We start from the raw sequence: 22,820 nt of genomic DNA on the forward strand, positions 1-22,820 counted from the left end.
TGAAGTATATCTGGGATCATCAATTAAAACTTTTGCAAATTTAATGTATATGTGTAAATAAGGAAGTATTCAGTGAATACTTGAAAAATGTACAATTCGTTCATCCATACCCGTGCATGAGCTGTATTCTTCACAGCAACAAATCTCAGTTAAATGCAACTGCAAGTAGGTTATTGTAAGGTGTTTAATATAAAATTTCTTCTAGTCAGTTTTTCTCATAATATAAGTGCCTGCTTACATTACCTGTTACTTTTTTTTTTTTTTTTTTTTTTTTTTTTTTTTTTGTGGTGCTGGGGATTTGAACCCAGGGCCTTGTGCTTGTGAGACAAGCACTAGCACTCTACCAACTGAGCTATATTCTCAGCCCTACCTGTTACTTTTGTTAAATAAAGTTTGTATGTTGCATTAAAAAAGAAAAGAAAAGAAATCTTTGTGGGCACATGTTTTCATTGCTCTTGGGCTTATTCCACATGGCCTTGCTGGGTCACATGATAAATCCATGTTTAAAAATTTTGAGAATCTGCCAAACTGTTTTCCAAAATTTCTGCACTATTTTACCTTTCTGCCATCAGTGTATGAGTGTTCTATCTTTTCCACATCCTCTCCAACAGTTGTTATTGTCTGCCTTTTTTCTTGTATTCACTCTAGTGGGCGTGAAATTATATCTCATTGTGGCTTAGGTTTGCATTTCCCTGATGGCTAATGATATTAAACATCTTTTCATGTGCTGATTGGGCACTTTATCCCTTCTTTAGAGAAATGTCTATTGAAATCCTTTGCCCAGTTTTAAATGGTTGTCTTTTTATTATAGAGTTATAAAAGTTCTTTGTATATTCTTGATACAAGTCCTATATCAGATCTATAATTTGTCATTATTCTCTCCCATTTTGTGAGTTTCCTTTTCCTTTACTTTCCTTCCTGTCTCTTTCAGGTTCCCAGAAAGCTGTTCCTGAAGGCTACTAATTTTGTTGTCTGAAACAATTCATAATTGACTCAGAGAGAAAAATGTGCCAGAGTTAAAAGTGTATTTGAGCATGAAGACTTAGTATAGCTCTGGTTATGCTATTAATTAAAGGAGAAGATATGTACTGATTCGCCCTGTGGAAACTCTTGCGGAATCCAATGAAAAATATTTTTGAGGGTATAGGAAATCCAGGGGTTTGTTTGTCTTAAATCTGAAAGTATTATCTCATTGTTGGCCTTGATACCTTCAGTCTCATAGCCTCGTTGGCTTCCCAGAAGTCACACTAGGAATTCTTCTTGGCGCAAGAGGAACTCAGCTTCTCCCCAGACTCATTGGAATTCCTGCTTCACCTGACTTAATTACCTCAGGTCAGTGTAAACCTGGTCGGTGACTATCTAGACTAATATGAGGAACTGGACCAGCATCTAGAAAATTCCTGACTTGGCCATGCTACCACATAACCTTAAGGGGACAGTTTAACTCCTTTGTCTCCAAATTTTCTCATGTACAAAATGGAAACAGTATCTTTCTTGACAGCTTCTCAAATGTTACCCTGAAGACCCCATGTGCATATCATAGAAGGAAAGTATATGTAAAGCATTAATCAAATTTTGGGTTGTTTTATAGTTTAAGTGACTGTTCATAGACCTTGCTATTCACATAGGGAACATTATATTCAGATTGAAAGAATGGACATTTTTTGTAAGCTGTTTTATCTCAACTCCCTAAGGTCTCCCTCCCATTGTCTCAACTCCCTAAGGTCTCCCTCCCAGTAATGGGAACAAAGCCCCTAAAGCTGTTCCAAGAAACAGCCCCAAACAGAGAGTAAAAGAGTAAATTGAGCCAGATAGCTAGATAGTGCTCAAACAATAGGATTACCAGAAACGATTGACCAGAATCTACGCCCTGTTGTAAAACATTGTGAAACATGTTGTATATTATCAGCCAACTCAGACCCCCTTTGGAATTTCCCGGCAGCTTTGTTCCCCTTTTTTCCTTTTTCCCCTTTTTCTTCCTTTCATGTGCGACCCCTCCCGATGTGTGGTTTCTGCCTTTATAAACCTACAAGATTTTCTGCTAGGGACTCGACTCCTGGACTCCTGCGTGAGTCACGAGTCGGGTCCCAGCGGGCTGGAATAAACACCTCTTGCGGTTTGCATCAAGTGACGCCTCCTGCGGTTGATTGGGGTTGCCGTCGATCCGAGGGATAGAGTTGGGGTCTCCTTTTTGGGGGTCCTACAAGATCTGGTTTAGAAATTTTAATGACAATAAGGTTCAAGACCAAAATTTTCAAGGCAAAGTTTCAAGTTTTATTTTACAAAGGATAAATTTTCATTTTTCAAGTGTTAAGATATTAGCTACAAATGGACATTTTTTTCAATAGTGATTATCAATAATATGCTCACAAAATCATCACAAAAAGAAACTTAGTGTCCTTTAGCAGTAACTCTTCATCCCCTTCTGGATTTACCAAATATTCAGGTTTGTAAGACATATAGAGACTTTCAGTTGAGGTAAGGATGATAGGAAGACATACTGTAAGGCACCCAAAAAGGAAACCCCAACTCTGTCCCATGGATCGACGGCAACCCCAATCAACCGCAGGAGGCGTCACTTGATGCAAACCGCAAGAGGTGTTTATTCCAGCCCACTGGGACCCGACTCGTGACTCACGCAGGAGTCCAGGAGTCGAGTCCCTAGTAGAAAATCTTGTAGGTTTATAAAGGCAGAGACCACACATCGGGAGGGGTCGCACATGAAAGGGAAAAGGGGAACAAAGCTGCCGGGAAATTTCAAAGGGGGTCTGGGTTTGCTGATAACATACAACATGTTTCACAATGTTTTACAACAGGGTGTAGATTCTGGTCAACAGTTTCTGGTAATCCTACTGTTTGAGCACTATCTGGCTATCAGGCTCAATTTACCCTTTTACTCTCTGTTTGGGGCTGTTTCCTGGAACAGCTTTAAGGGCTTTGTTCCCATTACTGGGAGGGAAACCTTAGGGAGTTGAGATAAAACAGACAGCTTAAAAAAATGTCCATTCTTTCAATACAAATATAATTATGAGATCCTATGTTAGGTAATTTATCTTGCTTTTCCTTAGATTTCTCAAACATGTGCTTAATAGTATAGACTATATGGTGATGTGATGAAGACTAGGTAGGTTGTTTGTACATACAATGTGCTTAGAACCCTTTTAGATGTGGTAGAACTTAGTTACCTTCTGTTATTCATATATATCTTTTTCTGAATAAAATTAAAATGAGAATCTTAGTATTAGACTGATTCTGAAGAATGTGCAAGAGAGCAAATTATTGTATTTTTAAAAATTTATTTATTTTGCCTAAAAATGTATGTTAAACTATAATGAGTTTATCACTCTTATTTTTAAATTATTTCATATAGAAGCATTTTTGAAGTTCTCAATTTTAATACCTTATACAGTAAATATTGATAGATATAACCTATATGAACAATAGATTTTTGGAGTTATTTATAACATATAAAAATGTACTGGGGTCCTCTGACTCAAATATTTGAGAATTGGTAATAGAAATGTGTATGTTTTGATAACTTCCCTATGTTCATATATGAATACATGACCAGTGTAACTCCACATCATGTACAACCACAAGAATGGGAGGTGATACTCCAGGTATATATGATATGTCAAAATACATTCTACTGTCATGTATAATTAAAAAAAGAAATGTGTATATTTTGACACAAAGACTATGATATGAAAGTGCATATGAGATATTATCGACAATAATTTGGTTCTGTATGCATTAAAAATGACTTGTTTTAGATGAGGTGGATTTTATAAGTCTTATAGAATATGAAAGGAGATTTAGAAAAAGTCAAAGTATTAAGTTTATTTTTAAAATCAACTTAAAATTGTTTTAATTTAAAATGATATGATAAGTATATTTTAAAGGATGTGAGCCATTTTTAAGGGTGTGATTTAGAATTCTTAAGAGGATGCTCACAATCTGACATACTAGAGAAACGCACAGCACATGAGAGAGTTTATTGTGCAAAAGACATAACAGGAAGGAAACAAGCCTGAAATACATGAAGAAGTTGCAATTGTGTGAAATGACTCTGAAAATCCTGAAGTGTGCTGAATTAAGTGTACAGAGGAACACTGAGGAATTTTGTGACCCTATTTTCAGTAAGAGATCTGAATGGCTGGCGATAGTATCTTAGGGAAAATCAGGAAGAAAACTGACTTCTGTGACAAGAAGAAATGAAGCAAGCTAGAATTGGTCTATTCCTAAAGTGCTGCTTCAAGAAATGCCACCATATTTAACATGATGAAGAGAACAAGTAAAAACAGCAAGAGGTGACAGATTTTTTGATTTGCATAGAAAAGGTCACAGTGAATTAAAAGAAAGCTGCCATTAGAATCATACACCTGTCTTTTTGAGTAGACTGTATAATTTCAGGAAAACTTACAAATGACATTTGGGAAGGTTCCATGAAGAAAAAAATTTAAAGTTTGGAATAAAGTGATGAAGAAAATTGGAAAAATTTGAGATTCTCCAGCATGAAGAAGAATGTTTTCTCCCTTAGTTGTCTTGGGATCTCCTGACATTGACCTACTCAGAGCTCTTCTTGGAGCCTGTTGGACAGGGGTTGTCACCTACACTGAGGGCTGCCCAAGGAAAACAAACTTAAAACACAGCCCGAGGATTTGATTTGCACATTGTAGGTCCTTGGTGTTGCCGAAAGCTTGGTCCTTGTCTCCAATGCCAATCCAATATTGAGGACACAGTTTAGAGAAAAAGGAAAAAGGTTTATTGCTTTGCTAGCAAAGGAGAAACACAGGGGATCCCAGAGACTGTGATTTTGCTCATCAGCAGGAAAAGGGGGCTTTTAAAGAGGTGATTCAAAGGCTACATTCCACATGTTCTCTGTTGGAGCTGTAATTCACTTGTTAATTTGGGAGACAGTTATTTCTTAGTTATTTCTTCTGGTACCATCCCCAAAGTCTGGATTGCTTTCTCCTACGGTGGGTGTGTACTGAAGGACAGATAAATCTGCCTAAAATGGGGGAAAAGGTAATCCTATTTCCCCTGAGATTAGGGAGGGGAAGAGATTAGGGAGGAGCAAGGAGAGAGGAAGAGAAAGAAACAAGTCCATTTTAAAAATAAGTTGCAGTAGCAGAGCAGCAAGGGCTATGGTCAAAGCATAAAGTGGACCATGGTACATGTGTTCTTTGTGTTCCAAGTGTGCTTGGAAAGGAATTGACACAGAAGAACAGCAGTGGTACTCTCTTTTTTGTGAAATTAAAATCAGAAGAAATTGTTTCAAATAAAGAGCTTTTCATTCCATTTGTGGGTGGATTCTATTCCCCTGCTTTGTTGTCCCAGAGATCCTTTAGGACCCAGGTTTCCATCTTCCTTTTATATCCCCTCAGTGCCCTTATCTTGGTTAGGGTTGAAGCCAGAATTGGGGACAGGCAGTTAGTGTAGAAATAGGGGATCGGGTCAGATCGAGGAAATGGGGGCCATGAAAGCCATCTGCCTCTGGAAGTTGGAGACTGCCTTGGGAGAATGGAAGGTCAAGGACCTGCAGAGCCTATTGATTACCAAATTTACCTGGCCTTGTCAGGGACTACAGGCAAGGAGATGCTAATTAATGCCCCCTGGGCCCTTACCTGCCTGAATCACCTTGGCCCTCCCCCTGCCCACCACTTCTCACTTTATGCAAAACCAGGCCTAACCCGTAGGCAGGAAGGAAAGAGATAAGGGGGAAAGAATGGGAGAATAGAAACTATAAAAAGGACAAGATTTGCTCAATCCGATGGATTCCGCCTTTGGGTCCCCTTCTTCCACCCGGGGCAAGTCTGCTTTTACTTTTCTTTAATAAAGCTTCTTACTTTCTACTCTACGCTTGCCTGGGTGTGCTTCTCTGGCATTATACTTCAACACCTGAGGAAGCAGGACTCCTCACCGGTAAAATGGCGGTATCAGGGTGATTTACTTAACCTTCGCCCAAGCAACTGTGTACATGGGACACTTGACCTCTGACACCACTCACCTACTGCAGAAGAGGGTCTGGAAGCCTGATTTCAAGGGCACTTCCAGAAAAGTGCCCCAATACTGCTCTTCCAGCAGGATCCCTGGAAAATCACCAAATTATCTGTGTGGTCAAGAAAACCCGAAGCTCTCATAAGAACCAGGAATGGAGGTTTTGGTTGCAGAGGTGGCATCTGCCAACACCGTAAGGGCAGGGAAGACATGGGAATTATTGCCACCAAGACTGATTTGATGATTGCTTTTTGTGAAGTCAGGATTGTGAAAGCAAGTGCCTTGTCATTGTCTCCTTCCTTCTGGCCCTGTGCTTAAGCCACAACCCCTTCTTCAAACTATGCACAATGGCTTACAGATTACAGCTGGTGAGGAACTGCCAGGACAGTTCTTTGTGATGCAAACCCTGATCAACTTCTGTAACTCCCTTGAGGTGACCTTCCATACCAAGGCTGCCAGGACCACCCTGAATAGCGGAGGCTACCAGCACCACCACTCTGACACCCAGTGTTGCCACCTGTGAAATGAGACTTAACTGTTGCTGTTGCTGAGTGTCATTGACACCAGACTGACTCAGACCCTCAACAGAGCACTTGCTTCAGCAGGCTTCATGGGCCACACCCTGCTGCCAGGGGACTACAGGAGCAATTACCTCTCAGCTCTGCTTCCTTTTCAACCTACATAGTAGGAGGCAGTGCTCCCAATTACACATAATATATTCTACAAACTAAGGAAGGGTCTTGGTTGCCAATAACTATTGGAAGATTACCCCATTTGTCGTTTGTAATTTTCATTGTACCTTATTAACGTCAACTTAAATGATACAATACTTCTCTTCCTGTCTCCTCAACTATGTTTATGTTTGGTGACTATTTTGTAAATCGACTCCAGTCCTGGCGTGTGGGAGATTTAAGATACATAGTAGTGCTGCTGCCACTTCTATTAATTTTATCCAACAGTCACCCTTTTTTATATTTCTATAGATTTATAGGTTGTAAAATGCTTCCATATGTATCTAGAGACAATTAAGAGAATATATTATCTTCACCTACTACTCAGAATTACCGAGATAAGTATAATTGTCCTATTGATCGGTGAGGAAATTGTGTTCCTGGTGCAGATCCTCCTGGTCACAGAAACAGTAAATGTGGAACTGTACCCTGAATCCGGGTCCTCTGGCTACATGTGCACGATCTTTCAACTCCAACGATCAAGGGTCCCTGTTCATTTCTCTTCATAGTAGATGTTTATGTAGGGGGAAGACAGCCTTCCCTGCTAAAGAGAGCAAGGCTCTCACTGTAAGCTCACATCATTCTTTGATTTGTTTTATTCTATTTTGTTTTAGGAAGACACGTTTTGGCGAATGAAGTACTTAATCTGGGTATTCTGGATGAAGTTGTGAATTCAGACCCAGTAGAAGCAGCAATCAAATTTGCCCAAAGAATTTTAGGTAAGAAAATAATGATGATAATTACACAAGGTTGGAAACAAGCTAAATGTCCATTTTAATAAGACACTCCTTAAATACCTTATGGGCACCCATGTGATAGAAGACGATAGAAACGAAAAATGAATGTACTAAGACGACATAAACTCTATAACGTATTATATTATTTAGTGATATAACATCATCATTGGTGGTAGTTTGCCACTGGTATAATGAAAAAGGGTGACGGTATAGAATGTATAAATGGGTAAAATGGACAAGTGTCACTTTCGACCTATGCACAAAATATTTATGCTATAATTCACAAGAAATGGAGTGGTTGCTTTTGGGAAAGGTTCTAGTCAGCCCCCAGAAACAGTTTAAAGGAGACTTTTTACAGTATGTCCCTTTGTACCATTGGAATTTTTAAAATCAGAAGTGGTTTTTCAGTAAAGAAATAGCATTAAAGCCGAAATAAATGGAGGAGCACACACACACTTCAATCAGTAGAAGACATGCTCAGAAACACCCCCCAGTAAAGCTCCAGCGGGTCTCTGAGCTCCTGTCTGGAGCCTCCAGGGCTTCTTGCCTTACACACTCCAGAGTGTTTAAAGGAATTCTGAGAGCTCCTTTTGTGGCACGCCTGAAGTTTGCTTGCTCATTTGCTTGATTTTAATTGTTCCTTTTCAGTCTGCGGAGGTTGTGAGCTCTAAGTGAGCCAGGAGCAGGGGTAATAAAATCCCAGAACTAATAACTGGGCCACAGGCAGGGTGGAGTGTGTGCTGGTCTCCCGCTTGGGGGCAGCAAAAGCTCAGGGTCATTCCAGGGTTTACCTGGGAAAGGGTCATTGTTTTGCTGACCCTGGCAAACACTCGCTTCAAGTCTTGTTTGGTTGTGTGTGTGGCTCCAGCCAGTTACTCTTCCAGTGCAATGGTAAGGCTTGCACAGGGACTGTGGGGAGAAAATACTGGTGGCTCCTAAAGAATTGGCAAGTCCGCACCCAAGTGGAAGAGGATTCCTTGCTGTCCTCTGCCTCCAGGCTGTCTTCACTGGTCTGCACCGCTGTGCTCCCTGAGGGCTGCTTGTTTTGTTAGAAGTGACTTGGTGGGGGCTGGGGAGATAGCGCAGTCGGTAGAGTGCTTGCCTTGCAAGCACAAGGCCCCAGCACCACAAAAAAAAAAAAAAAAAAAAAAAAAAAAAAAAGAAGTCACTTGGTGTACTCAGAGCAAAGGCTTTTACAATTGGGTCTTTATATTATTCTTTGCACGGGGCCTCAAGGTACACCCAGATCGACATTCACTCCTGTGGTTTTAGTTTGTAAACACTTCAGCTCTTTTCCTTAATTTCCCTGGATTCTGATTTCAGAATTAAATTGCTTCAAGAAATAAATGAGAATCATGATCCAGTACACTTCTAAAATGATGTGATTTTCCTTTTTTATTGTTTTAAAATTAATTTTAAGCAGTAAATTTAAAAATTTAAATGTATAAAACAGAAACATTCCCTGTCAAGAACCTGACATAATTTGTCCACTTGGTGGCATCCTAACATTGAGACTTGTGTGCTTTAAAACTTGGTAATTCACCAATAGTTCTGGCATTGAAAAATTTTAAATTATAACCATGAGGAACGTATACAGATAGTGTCAAATGCTTGTGATCCAAAAATGTTTAAAATATAAGTGTTCATGGCTGCATAGTTGCTCAGTAGTAGAGTAGGCCCTACCCCTGGGTTCAATGTTCAGCCACATAAAAACAATGCAAAATAACCACTGGAAGTGGTTATTCATAACCATAAATAAGAACAAAATAAAGATATTTTGTTCCACAATTTCTTAAACAGTCTTTGCTTGTTTTGATTTTTTCCTCTAGCCTGCCATGTGCTAATTTTCCCAAGCATTCCAAAATTTTTTTTGGTTGTGTTTTTATTTTTTTCAGCTTTACACGTTCATTTATTTATTTTGCAGATCTAATTTGGCTTCTTTTGTAATTCTAGAATCAAGCAGTATTTTTAGACCACACACAACTCAGCAGGCCCCCTTAACTTCACTGAGGTGTAATTTCCACACAAAAAATTCATCCAAGTTGCGTGTTGAGTGGTGAGTGTTGGTGATGGTGCATAGTCGTGTGTCCAGTGCCACACAAAAGTGCAGCCCTGTCGCTCAAAGAAGTATCCTCAAGCCACTTTCTGGTAGATCCCCTTCTCTTTCCCTTAGCCACAGGCAACCATGGGCCTGCCTCCTGTCGCTGTAGTATTATGTTTTTCAGAATTTCATATAGATGGATTCCTGCATGCAGTATGGAGTCTTTGTGTCTGGATTTTTTCATGTAGAATAATGATTTTGAGTTCATCCGTGGCTTTGCATGTCTTGAGTTAGGTTATTCTGTATTACTGAAAAGTTTCCATAATGTGGGTAAACCCCAATTTTTTAATCGGTTCATCAATTGATGGATATTTAAGTTGTTGCCACTCCAGACCTTCCCAGGTCTTTGTAAGTATATATTTTCATTTCTCATGGTAAATCACTAAAAGTGGGATGGCTGCATTGTAAAAGTAAGTGTATGCTTAACTGTGAAATGCTTTCTAAACTTGATAAATGAGAGAATCATTAAAAGTCACTAAATTTTACAAAGCAAATAGGAAAAGATTGAAAAGTAGTGGAGTGATATTGAATTTAAATAAGTTCTCATTGTACTGCTTATAATACATCCTATCAAGAGGGCAATTAGGCACTCAGGTATTGGGATTTTAAAGTATTCATAGCTTTGCCTGGTGCTCCATTGCTAGCCTATAATCCTAGAGTCTTGGAAGCCTAAAGCAGGAGGATGACAAGTACAAAGCCTGTCTCTGCAACTTACCAGGTCCCTAAAGCAACTTAGTGAGACTGTCTCTAAATAAAAAATTGAAAAGAGCTGGGGTGTGGCTTAGTGGTTAAGCACCTCTGGGTTCAATCCCTAATTCCAAAAAAGAAAATAAATAAAGTACTCATACATTTGACTTAGTGTTTCTATTTATTCTTGGTAATTTTACTATAGAGAAACTATCACAGAAGTACAAAGATTTGAGCATAGTATTGATCACTGAAGCTTTATTAATACAAAATATTGGAAATAAAATATCTTAATTTTAGGGGATTAGTTACCTAAATAATGATGGAAATCAAAGAAGCAACTCCATTTAACCATTAGAACTTCCATTTTTGAAGAAAAATGAAGAACTTCTAAAGACAAATATATTGCATTTTTTTTCTTTTTATTTTGGTACCAGGGATTGAACCCAGGGGTGCTCAATTACTGAGCCAGATTCCCAGCCCTTTTTATTTTTTATTTTGAGACTGAATTTCACTAAGTTTTTTAGAGCTCTTAAGCTGTTAAGGCTGGCTTTGAACTTGCAATCCTCCTGCCTCAGGCTTTCAAGCCTCTGGGATTACGGGCGTGCACCATCACGCCTGGCTACATATAATATTAAGAAGAAAACACCCAGAAAGGAAGTTTCACAAATATCTCTTATCTCTGTGTTCATTTACTTATTTGCATAAGGAAAACTTGAAAGCACCCAGAAAACCACTCCAGACACGGGAACTCATGGAAGAGATTTTATTAAGCAGACAAGCAGAGTGTCTGCCCACAGGGTAAGAGAGAGAGAGAGAGAATGGCGGGGGAGACGTTCTTAAGAAGTGGAATTTTGCTGACTACTAACAATCTGGACCAATGACTGACTAGGAAGTTCATGGGCTAGCAATCTATGTTATAAAATGGTGTAAGGGAGGCAGCACTTCAAAACTCTTATCAGGAGATACAACAGATTTTCAACAGAAGTTGTATTGGAGTGGAGTGGTAATTGAGATACTTGAGATACACACACACACACACACACACACACACACACACATTTATTATATATATATTTGTCTTTTCCTAGTATCTGAGTCATTAAATGTACCAAAATAAAAAAGGGAGGTCCCACCAATGTGGAAGGGGTGCAGTCTCAAAGAGAAGGCTCAGGAGTGGATGTTAGAAGACCTGGATTCAATTCTCAGTCTTAGTTGTGTGGACCACAACAGATTTCTTTTTGGGTTCTTATCTTCATTATTCATAAAAGGAAAGTGCTCCTCAAAATCGGTTGGTTTCAAACCATATTCCAAGAATGCAAAGGCTACAGGAGGGCTCTCAGGGTTCAGTTCTTTTATTTTTAATTTTATTTTATTGACTCTTTTTTGGTTATACATGACAGTAGAATCCATTTTGATAAAATTATACAAGCATAAGATATATCTTATTCTAATTAAGACCCCATTCTTTTGGGTGGGCACAATGGTGAGTGTTTGGTTCTTAACTACAGTTGAAGGTGTCTGTACTGGGTCTCTTTGGGAGTTTAGTAATTAAAATTCCTTGGGAAGCTAGGATGCTGTTTACTTTTATTTTTTAATGCATACCAGTGTTTAACACTGTGATATCGTGGTGCTGCTTTGTCATAAATAAATGCTAAAGCTAGGAGGTAGAGAAATGGGGCTGATCAACAAAGGACAGACTCGGAATCTTATCTACACTTGTTATTTGTTATTTCACAAAATGTTTAGCTGAGCTTATTGATTTCTTTCCTTTCCTTTGTATTTGCACACATTCTCTCAATGCTTCCTTGCTTTCCTCTTTTTTTTTTTTGTTGTTGAATTTTTCTTTGTTTGCTTTTAAAGATAGCTATAAGAATGTGGTTATTTGACAAAACAATATTGCTACAAACCTGATGGGGAGGATCCACAAAATACTAATGCATTAATTAATACTACATACATATGAATTTATTATAAATAAATATATGCACGTGTTAATCTATTCTTCAATAAAGTGAGTGCAATTGTCTTCATGTGGAAAAATCGTTTTCTAATTTTACTGTGTATCAGAATCTCTTGGTTGGCTTAAAACATAAATTGGAGGGATCCACCCATTACTTTCTGATTCAATAGTTTTAGGGTAAGAACCAAAAATGTACATCTCTTATCAAGGGCCTAGGTGATGATAATGCTACCTTCTGGGGACCACCCTTTGAGAAGCATTGAGGTTGGGAGGGTAAGAATGGAGACAGCGTTTTCTGGGGTCTCCTTTTTCTACATGCATGCAAGCACTTCCTAGGTCTTAAAGATATCAGTAACTCAGCTATGAAAGTATGTTTCAAATGCCATGTGACTTTTGTGGTATGTGAATGATATCACAATTTAAATAATTGATGTAAATGTTTTGAATTAATTCAGTCTATTCCCCTACCACAGCTCAAATGTTGGGTCAATAAAGAAATAAATAATCAAATAAAAATAAACCAAAAGAAAAAGATTAGGAAGACTTATTTAATTTCCACATCTTATAGGAAAGAAGGGAGGGAAGGGGATTCCCAGTGGTCAAAATTCCAGTCAATACTTTCGGAACCACGTATGGGTGAGAAAGGACTATAGAAGGTTACATATCAACTAATGTGTCTTGGGATGTTGCTGCAGATTTCCCTACAAACTCAACAACATGTTCTGGAGAGTTGGCCATTTTAGCTAATTAGCTTCACACAGCTCAATTTTCTTGTTATGGGAAGCCCCCTAGACTACTGCGGTACAATAGATTTAGTGGAGGAATGCAGGATTCCTTGGCCAGACCTGCTTGCTTTGGCTCACCTGGGGAGGGGAGGGTCCTGTGAAAGGCCATCTCTTTGCACTTGCATGTGGCCAGCAGCTTCCTTGCTCCTGAACTGAACTCCAAGTTCCCATGTGTTTATTTCTGGCATGAAGCTGCAAGTGACAGCAAAGACCAACACTCTGTGGCTCTGTGCCCACCTTTCCAGCAGGGATGGGCCCAGGCACATCCACCTGGGAGCCTCATGTTGGGGCTCTTTTTGTGTCCATGTGGCTGTGGCTCTGCTGGGCTGTTTGCCATTTGAACAACTCAAATTCTGCCCAAAGAACTTGGTGTATCGGTTCATTGGGATTTGTGGCTTTTAAAAAAAACCTTACTGGTTTCCTTGGCCTTCCCTCTCATTTTACCTTTTGCTCTTTGTAATTTCTTTTTACTCTCTGTGAACATTTATGTAAACAAGTTTCAAAATACAGAGTGACCCTGTCTCATGTTGGAGGCCTGAGCACATGTCCACGTTGCGCCTTCTCTTGACCTGCTACACACTTACTGTGGTCGACCTCCCTGAAGCCTGTGACTGTACAGTTGGTTCATTGTTTGCAGAACCTCAAGGGTGCCAGAGGCTATGCTTATCACAGGTAGGGAGGAGACAGATGGTCCTGTGTGTTGAGGAAGGGAATTGTGTGAACTGCATGCTGAGTTGCTCTTTAGCTTAGGCAGAGAGAATCTGTTCCCCTCAGGTTAGCAGGAGGGTGAAGAAGAAATAATCGGCTGCTTTCCTTCCCTCAGAAGCACATTACACTATGTTTTATCAAAATTTGAATATACATCATCTCATCTTTATAATCCCAAACAGAATGAAGTAAAAATTCATGTGAATGGGCCAACGAAAGAGTTCAGTCATGAGTGCACTTGAATCCCGACTGGGTTCCTCCCTGCCCCATTCTCTGGGCATCTACTGCTGACCTGGTCACACTTGGCTCTCTTATTCTGTAGGTACTGCTGAGTGACATCATAATTTCTCATTTTCAGCTGTGTTATGACTTTATTTAACAACTTAGCCTAAGTCAAAATTTATAGTTCTCATCATGGTACCAAGAGAACAAAGTTAAAGAACACGGAGTGGCTAAAGAAAAGGCATTCCATCCAACACTGGTCTGAGTGACTTTAAAACTACCAAGTGTAGAAAAAATACTTTCCAAACAACTGTCCCCGTAGATGTAAAAGGGAAGTTCTGCATATGTTCTGTGCTAATAACCCAACAGTAGAAGAAAACAGCATCCTTCAACTAAAACCACAGCAGGAGAGGGACAGGAGAGGAGGCAGGGAAAAGCTGGCTGATTGTGTCCAGTGACTGTGCTTGGCTTGGCTCTAGGCTGTTCTGGACAGGTGCCAGGGAGCGCTCCCAGGATGCCCAGACACAGTCTGAGAAGTTCTGAGGATTCCCGGGATAACAGGATCATGCTGGTCAGAAATAATTGCTGCATTCCATGAAGCAGGCTTTGCTTTTCTGGTTGATTTGCTCATTTTCTTCTCTTCTATTCTTTCCAATTTCTGACCTCAGACAAACTTATCAGACACTGCAGCTGTCTCAGGGACAGTGGCTGACACACCCCTGCCCTCCTGGAGGTATAACTCAAAACACTGTTAAAAACTGTTTTAAAAAATGTCCTGCTCAGAACCCACCCTTCAGGATTCTTACCTGGGCCTGTGGTGGCCCCAGGCATCTGAACGTCTTAAGTCTTAAACTCTCGAGAGGAATCCAATGTGATGTGCTGTGGAGAGATGGCCCCAGGCACGGTGGGAGCAGCAGCGGTGTGGCAAGGACAGAGTTCCAGCTCTGGGACGTCCAGATCCCTCTGCCCTGTCCCATGGCATGAGTTACGCCAGCAGTAGTTTCGGGTCACAGTGTGGACGGCTCGGCCTCTTTCCTCATCCACTTGCTCCTCCACACGCTGTCCTCTCCCTCCTGCTCTCCCCACTGTCCACTCTCGCCTTCCTTCTAGGCCACCAGTGAATGGAGTCAGCTGTGGACTGTAGGCCGTCCCATCCTTCTCTGCTGAGCTGGCCTCCCCCACGTTGCGGGTTGGGCTGACTCACTGGACAGTTGAGCAAGTAATCTGTGGGCCTCTTGGGTACAGTTCACGTTTCTCCAAAGGAGCAGGGTGAGCAGGGACCTCATGGTCTTCGCTCCTCTCCTGAATGCCGCTCTTACCCCGTGGGACATCATTCATTTAGAAAAGCGTTCTTCTCAACTCTGCAAGTAACCAGGTGTTAGGAAAGGCCCTTGCCTGTAGCCTCCAGCAAAGGGATGAGATCACAGATGCCCGTGTGCCCATGATGACGTCCAGACCAGGCTCCCTCTCCTGGGACGCACCCTTACTCACTAGAGCCAGATTCAAGGCCTGCCTGGATTACAAGGAGCTGCCTTGTAGGTTTGGTATGATTCCTATGTACATAACTAAGACATACATTTTTCATACAATGGTTTATTTTTGAAACAGCAGCACTTGTAGAAAATAGTGTCTGTATAACTGGACTTTTGGTACGTACAGTTTGTCTCATATTTACTCTTTTATGCAAATGGTGGGAAAACTTGAGCACATACATACCATGAGGATATGATATGCCAGTGGCTAATAAGCATGTGATAAAGACTCAACATCACCAGTCATAAGAGAAATGCAAGTTAAAACCACTAAGAATGTGGCAGACAACCTCGAATAATGGGATGTCATTTCTGAGTCTGGGTTACCAACAGGCTCTGGCTTCAGTCTTGTCCACCATCTCTTGCTCCTTCACTTGCTCACACTGACAGAAGGTAGTGACAAGATGTGAGCTGCCCCGTGGAGAAGCCATGTGGCAAAGAACTGAGGGTGGCATCAGCCCTTAGGGAGGAACCAAGGCTCTTGGTCCAAAAGCACAAAAGGGACTGAACCCAACTAACAATCCTTTGAGTGAAACTTGAAGCAGGTCCTCCCCCAGTTATCCCTGAGATGAAGACAGCCACAGTCAATGGCTAGAAGCCAAATCTGGTTTGTAGCTTTATATGAAATATGTGCTAAAGATAGCTGTTACAGAGTCACCAGACTGAGTGTAATAAAAACGACAGCAATACCATGTGTTGGTAATGATATAGAGGAACTAGAATCCTTCTCCCATATAAAAGCTACAATGTTGGTAGTAGGTCCAGATTACCACATGACGCATCTCTGACCGTTCTTGATTATTGAATTTCTCCCAGGTGATTATATTGGGTCACCCAAATAATAGAGGGTAATCTCCCATCTCAAAGTCTTTAATCTTAATTCCACCTATAAATCCACGATAGGGTGGCCAGCATCCCGACAGAGCAGGTTCCTGCTCAGGAGGAGTGAGCCACCTGGGAAAACAGAAAGTCTGAAATAATCAGTAAAAGATAAAAGACAAAGACAAACATTGAATTTTAAAAGGGGAGTGCCTGATGGGTCTTCTAATCCTGATAGGAACTGGAACTGAACAATTGAAAAAGGCCCTGATTCTTTATTTAAGGGGAGTACATCAAAGGCAGGGATAAGGTTTCAGTGGGAGGAGTTTCAGTGCTTGGTTCTTGGTATGGCTAGGGTCTTGCAGTGAACAGGTTGATTGGCATTTGGCATACTACACCTATCTCCCAGGAGCTGTACTTAAACTAGAGCAGTGAGCAGATCAGGGTGCCAGCATGAAGTGGGCAGTTGTTCACCAGGGAATTTACACTTGGGAGTTCCCAAGACAGTGACTTCCCTGTCTATGGCTTGAACATCACTCAATTCACGCATGTGGTTCATAGATGGCTCCCAGCATAAATCCATTTGCCAGATTAGTTGATCTGCTCATAGGTTTGGGATGTGGGCATTTGGAGGATGGCACTATTCTGTATTCTGCCCACCACTCTAATATTTTCTCCTATGCTTTGAATCTTCATGTAATTTTATTAATAATGTCCTTTGTAGTACAAAAATCTTTCATTTTAATTTGTTCAATTTTTAAATTTTTTTCCTATGGATTATGCTTTTGGTATTATATAAAAATAAGACATTGTTTAGCCTAAGAACACAAAAATGTACCTGTTTTCTTCTAGAAATTCTTACTGTTTTTTTTTTTGTTGTTGTTGTTGTTGTTGTTTTTAATACCAAGAGTTGAACTCAAGGGCACTTAACCACTGAGCTACATCCTTATCCTTTTTTATGTTTTATTTAAAGAGGGTCTCACTAAGCTTAGGGCCTTGCTAAGGCTAGCTTTGAACTTGTAATCCTCCTTCCTCAGTCTCTGTTATAGTTTGGATATGAGATATCTCCAAAAAGTTCATGTGAGACAATGAAAGAAGGTTCAGAGGAGAAATGATTGGGTTTTGAGAGTATTAACCTAATCAGTGAATTGATCCCTAACGGGATTAACTGAGTGGTAATGGGAGGCAGGTGAGGGTGGCTGGAGGAAGTGGTTAATTGGGGGCATGACTATGGGGTATATCTTTTGTACCTGGAAAGGGGAGTCTTTCTCTGCTTGCTGATCATGATGTGAGCTGCTTCCATCTCCCACCCTCTCCCACCATGATATCCTGCCTCACCTCAAGCCCTGAGAAATGGAGCTGGCCTTCTATGGACTAAGACTTCTGAAAGTGGGAGCCCTCAAATAAACCATTCCTCCTGTACAGTTGTTCTGATCCTTTTAGTCATAGCAGCGAGAAAACTGACTAAAACAGAAATAGGTACCAGGAGTGGGGTCATTGCTGTGACTAACCTGACCATGTGGTTCCAAACTTTTTGAGCTTTGTGGAATTGGTGGGAGGAATTTTGAGATGTGTAGCAATGCAAGCTAGAAATGCTTTACACTGTTTTAAGCAGAGATTAATGGCCACTTCTTGTGGAAACTCAGAAGACCAGAATGTCAATAGGACTGTGATCAGTGAGACCAGGCTCAAGAGGATTCAGAAAAGGAGAATTCTGTTGAAAATTGGAGTACAGGACATCTGTGTGTTATGTTCTGGCTGAGAAGTTGTCTGCATTTTTTCTGTGTTCTGAGATTTCCTGTGAGGCTGATTTTAAAAGCAATGGACTTCTTAATCTGGTGGAGGAAATTTCTAGACAGCAGAAAATTTCATGCAGTGACATGCATATTGCTGGGGGTTTTTAACCAAATTTATTGTGATAATCAGGAGCAGAAAGACCATAAAGATTTGAAAAATGTGGACTTGAAAGGCAGTAGTAAAGCTAGGGCTAAGGAAGTTGCAGTTGTTAAAGACATTACTGGGCTGGGGAGATAGCTCAGTTGGTACAGTGCTTGCCTTGCAAGCACAAGGCCCTGGGTTCAATCCCCAGCACCGCAAAAAAAAAAAAAAAAAAAAAAAAAAAAAAAAAAAAAGACATTACTGCCACTAAAGGAATGCTAAAGACTTTGGGGAGATACAATAAGAAAGATGGCTTGAGGGCACCTAAGGAGCTCTCAAGACCACACCCTTCTCAAGCTCAAGGGAGTAAAGGTGAAAATTCTATTGAGAAGAGACCAGTGGGGCACCCTTCTTGCACAGGGGACTTAGGAAGTTTTTTCAACCTACTCAGCCACTCAGACACTCAAAGGATGTTGCAGCAAGGGACCGTGGAGGCTTGGCTACTGCTGGAGATGGCGACAGACCTTGGTGTCAACTATGTGGTGCTGGTTCTGCAGGAATGCAGGATGCTCGAGTTAGGGGTCATGGAGGCTTCCACCAAGATTTCAAAGGAAGGCCTGGGAGGCCAGGCAAAGTGCAGCAGGGTTGGAGTCCCTGCAGGTGCACCCTGAGAAGGCAAGGTGTGGAGATGTGAGGAGGAAGCCAAAGCTGCTGTGGAGACCCCTGAGATTAAGAAATGCCAGTAATGTGGGACATCGTCCTAGGAAAAACTGCGGGAATCCAGAGGAGACAAGCCAACAAAAAGGCCTTGTGGGCTGCAACTAACAAGCCCACAGGGTCAGAGCTACACAAGCCCTTTGGAGAGATCATCATGCCATGTGCTCCAGATGCTGGACACAGAACTACAGGACTTGTTTGCCCAATGGATTCTGGTCTTGCTTTGGTCTTATCTGCTCTTTTTATGGCCCTAATTTTGTGAATGGAAATGTTCACTCTGTTCCATTATATATTGGATACTTGTAAATTGCTTTAAATTTTACAGGAGCTCACAATGTGAGATTGCCTTGAGTCTCAGAGAAGACTTTGGACTTGAAATTTGAGCAATCTGGGAACTGTTGAGACTATGGGGACTCTTGCAAATGGACTAAATGCATTTTGCATTATCAGATGAGTGTGAGCTTTTGGGGGTCAGGAGCAAAATGTTATGGTTTGTATATGAGGTATCCCCCAAAAGCTCATGTGAGGAGAATGAAAGAAGGTTCAGAAGAGAAATCATTGGGTTTTGAGAGTATTAAGGTAATCACTGAGTTGATCTCTAATGGAACTGAGTGGTAATTGGAGGCAGGTGGGGGTTGCTATAAGGTGTATATTTTGTACCTGGAGAGTGGAGTCTGTCTCTGCTTCCTGATAAATATACAAACTGGTTCCCTCTGCCACACTCTTCCACCATGATATCTGCCTCACCTGGAACCCTGAGAATAGAATCGACATTCTATGGACCTGAAACCATGAGCCCTCAAATAAATTTTTCCTCCTCTATAATTTTGCTGGCCAGATCATTTAGTTACAGCAGTGAAAAAACTGACTAAAACAGCCCCCAAAGTTGCTGGGATTACAGGTGTGCAACACCAGCCTTGGCTCAGTTTTCATTCTTCAATGAATTTATGATTCATTTTGATAATTTTTATAGATTGTGCTAGGTGAGGATCTATGCTTAACTAATTAATTAATTAATCGATTTCACAATTGGGTATTCAGTTCTTTCAGAAATATTTGTTGAAAAGACTCTCCTTTCCCCCATTGAATTATTTTCCGTGTGTTGAAAATCAACTAGCCAATCTGGAAAGACTTAAAATGAACTCTCAATTCTCTTCCATTGAAATGTATGCCTACCCTTGCGACAATATTACACTGTTCAGGGCAATTGAAAATTTTCATATTGTTTAGAATGGAGTTTAGATTATTTCAGATCTCAAAAAACTAATCCTGAATTGTTTTCTATAACTAAAAAGAATAGGGGTTAAAAGAAAATATAACTTTTATGCATGCATTTGGTAACTTAAAATCCTTTGAATCTCTTAAATTCTATCTTACGATAAGTTATCAAAATGTCATAAATATGGTATTGGTGGTCCATTAAAAATCTTAATGGATAGTATGTAGTTTTCTACTTTGAATTTGAACCAGGTGCTGTTGTTGTTGCTGCTGCTGCTATTATACAATCAATTTCCTTTAAGTAACAATTCCAAATCTCTGATCATTCTTCCTCCTTTCAGATCGACCTCTAGAACCCCGCAGAATCTTGAACAAGCCAGTCCCAAGCTTGCCCAACATGGACACCGTTTTCAGGGAAGCCTTTGCAAAGATGAGGAAGCAGCACCCTGGGTGCCTCGCTCAGGAGGCTTGTGTCCGTGCAGTCCAGGCCTCTGTGAAGTATCCCTATGAAGGGGGCATCAAGGAGGAAAAGGAGCTGTTTCAGTACCTGCAGGGATCAGGGCAGGCCAGAGCCCTGCAATATGCTTTCTTTGCTGAAAAGAAAGCAATTAAGTGGTCGACTCCCTCTGGGGCCTCGTGGAAAACAGCATCAGCAAGACCCATCTCCTCAGTCGGTGTCCTTGGTAAGCACTTGGGGCAGTTCATGGGCTTCTCCAAATGTGTGCATGTTAAGAGCTAACATCTACTTCAGGACACCAGGTACCAGGTTCTGTGCTGGACCCACTACTCCTGTGAGCTCCAGGAATTCTCACCCAAGTCCTTGAACTGCCTTCACTTCATGCGTGAGGCCCTGAGATGCTAACCTTTTCAACAGTGAGCTAAATTCGAATGGAGTAAGGACCTGACTTTGGCTGTCTGCTTGCAGACTGTGGGCCATTTTTACTCACTGAAGGCTAAGAGGGGATATAATAGAAATCTCCAGGGACATTATAAGTCAATAGAGGAAATCTGCAATATCTCAGCAGTCCACTGATACTTGAATAATATGAGAAAACAAGGGAAGAAAATGCTCCAAACAAATCTAGATGTTACATCAATAAAACCCAATGACAGCATGGCAGAAGAAATGACAGAAAAGGAGTTCAGAATGTACACAATTAAAATGATGAGGGAAGCAAACGATGAGATGAAAGAGCAAATGCACACACTGAATGATGAGATGAAAGAGCAAATGCAGGCATTGAATGATCGCACCAATCGACAGTTAAAAGAGCAAATACAGGAAGCAAAAGATCATTTCAATAAAGAGTTAGACATATTGAAAAAAACCAAACAGAAATCCTTCACATGAAGGAAACAATAAACCAAATTAAGAACTCCATAGAAAGCATATCCAATAGGATAGAACAACTGGAAGATAGAACCTCAGACATTGAAGACAAAATATTTAACCTTGAAAACAAAGTTGAATAAACAGAGAAGATGGTAAGAAATCATGAAGAGAATCTACAAGAACTATGGGATATCATGAAAAGGCCAAATTTAAGAATTATTGGGATTGAGGAAGGCTTAGAGAAACAAACCAAAGGAATGAACAATCTATTCAATGAAATAATATCAGAAAATTTCCCAAATCTGAAGAATGAAATGGAAAATCAAGTTCAAGAGGCTTATAGGACTCCAAATACACAAAATTACAACAGACCCACACCAAGGCACATTATAATGAAAATACCTAACATACAAAATAAAGACAGAATTTTAAAGGCTGTGAGAGAAAAGAACCAAATTACATTCAGGGGGAAACCAATACGGATATCCGCAGATTTTTCAATCCAGACCCTAAAAGCTAGAAGGGTCTGGAACAACATTTTTCAAGCCCTGAAAGAAAATGGATGCCAACCAAGAATCTTACACCCAGCAAAACTTACCTTCAAATTTGATGATGAAATAAAATCCTTCCATGATAAACAAAAGCTAAAAGAATTTACAGAAGGAAAGCCAGCATTACAGAACATTCTCAGCAAAATATTCCATGAGGAGGAAGAGATGAAAAACAAAGAAGCAAATCAGCAAAGGGAGGAATTATCCTAAAGGAATTGTCAAATAAAGGAGAAACCAAGTCATGTCAAATAAATAAATAAATAAATAAATAAATAAATAAATAAATAAAATAAAAAAATGAACCAAATGACCAGGAATATAAATCATATCTCAATAATAACCCTGAATGTTAAAGGCCTGAATTTATCAATCAAAAGACATAGACTGGCAGATTGGATTAAAAAAAAAGATCCAACAATATGTTGCCTGCAAGAGACACACCTCATAGAAAAAGATACCCATAGACTAAAGGTGAAAGGATGGGGAAAAACATACCATGCACGTGGACTCAGCAAAAAAGCTGGGGTATCCATCCTCATTTCAGATAGTGTGGACTTCAAGCCAAAGTTAGTCAGAAGACATAAAGAAGGACATTTCATACTGCTTAAGGGAAGCATAAATCAGCAAGATATAACAATCATAAACATCTATGCTCCAAACAGTGGCTCATCCATGTATGTCAAACAAATCTTTCTCAATTTCAGAAAACAAATAGACCATAACACAATAATACTAGGTGATTTTAACACACCTCTCTCACCACTGGACAGATCTTCCAAACAAAAATTGAATAAAGAAACCATAGATCTCAATAACACAATCAATAATTTAGACTTAA

General features: G+C 40.3%; 1 protein-coding gene across 1 annotated transcript; it reads left to right on the forward strand.

Annotated features, from left to right (window-relative positions):
• The first annotated feature begins 1,231 nt into the window (after positions 1–1,231).
• LOC306637836 (peroxisomal bifunctional enzyme-like) lies at positions 1,232–20,869 on the forward strand. Its single transcript, XM_079100660.1, has 3 exons — positions 1,232–1,332; positions 7,346–7,450; positions 20,440–20,869. The coding sequence occupies exon 3, from the start codon at positions 20,496–20,498 to the stop codon at positions 20,835–20,837; it is 342 nt and encodes a 113-aa protein (XP_078956786.1). The 5' UTR covers positions 1,232–1,332; positions 7,346–7,450; positions 20,440–20,495; the 3' UTR covers positions 20,838–20,869.
• Positions 20,870–22,820: the final 1,951 nt, after the last annotated feature.

Source organism: Sciurus vulgaris (genome assembly GCF_902686455.1).
Source record: "Sciurus vulgaris genome assembly, chromosome: 10".
Lineage (NCBI taxonomy): Eukaryota > Metazoa > Chordata > Mammalia > Rodentia > Sciuridae > Sciurus > Sciurus vulgaris.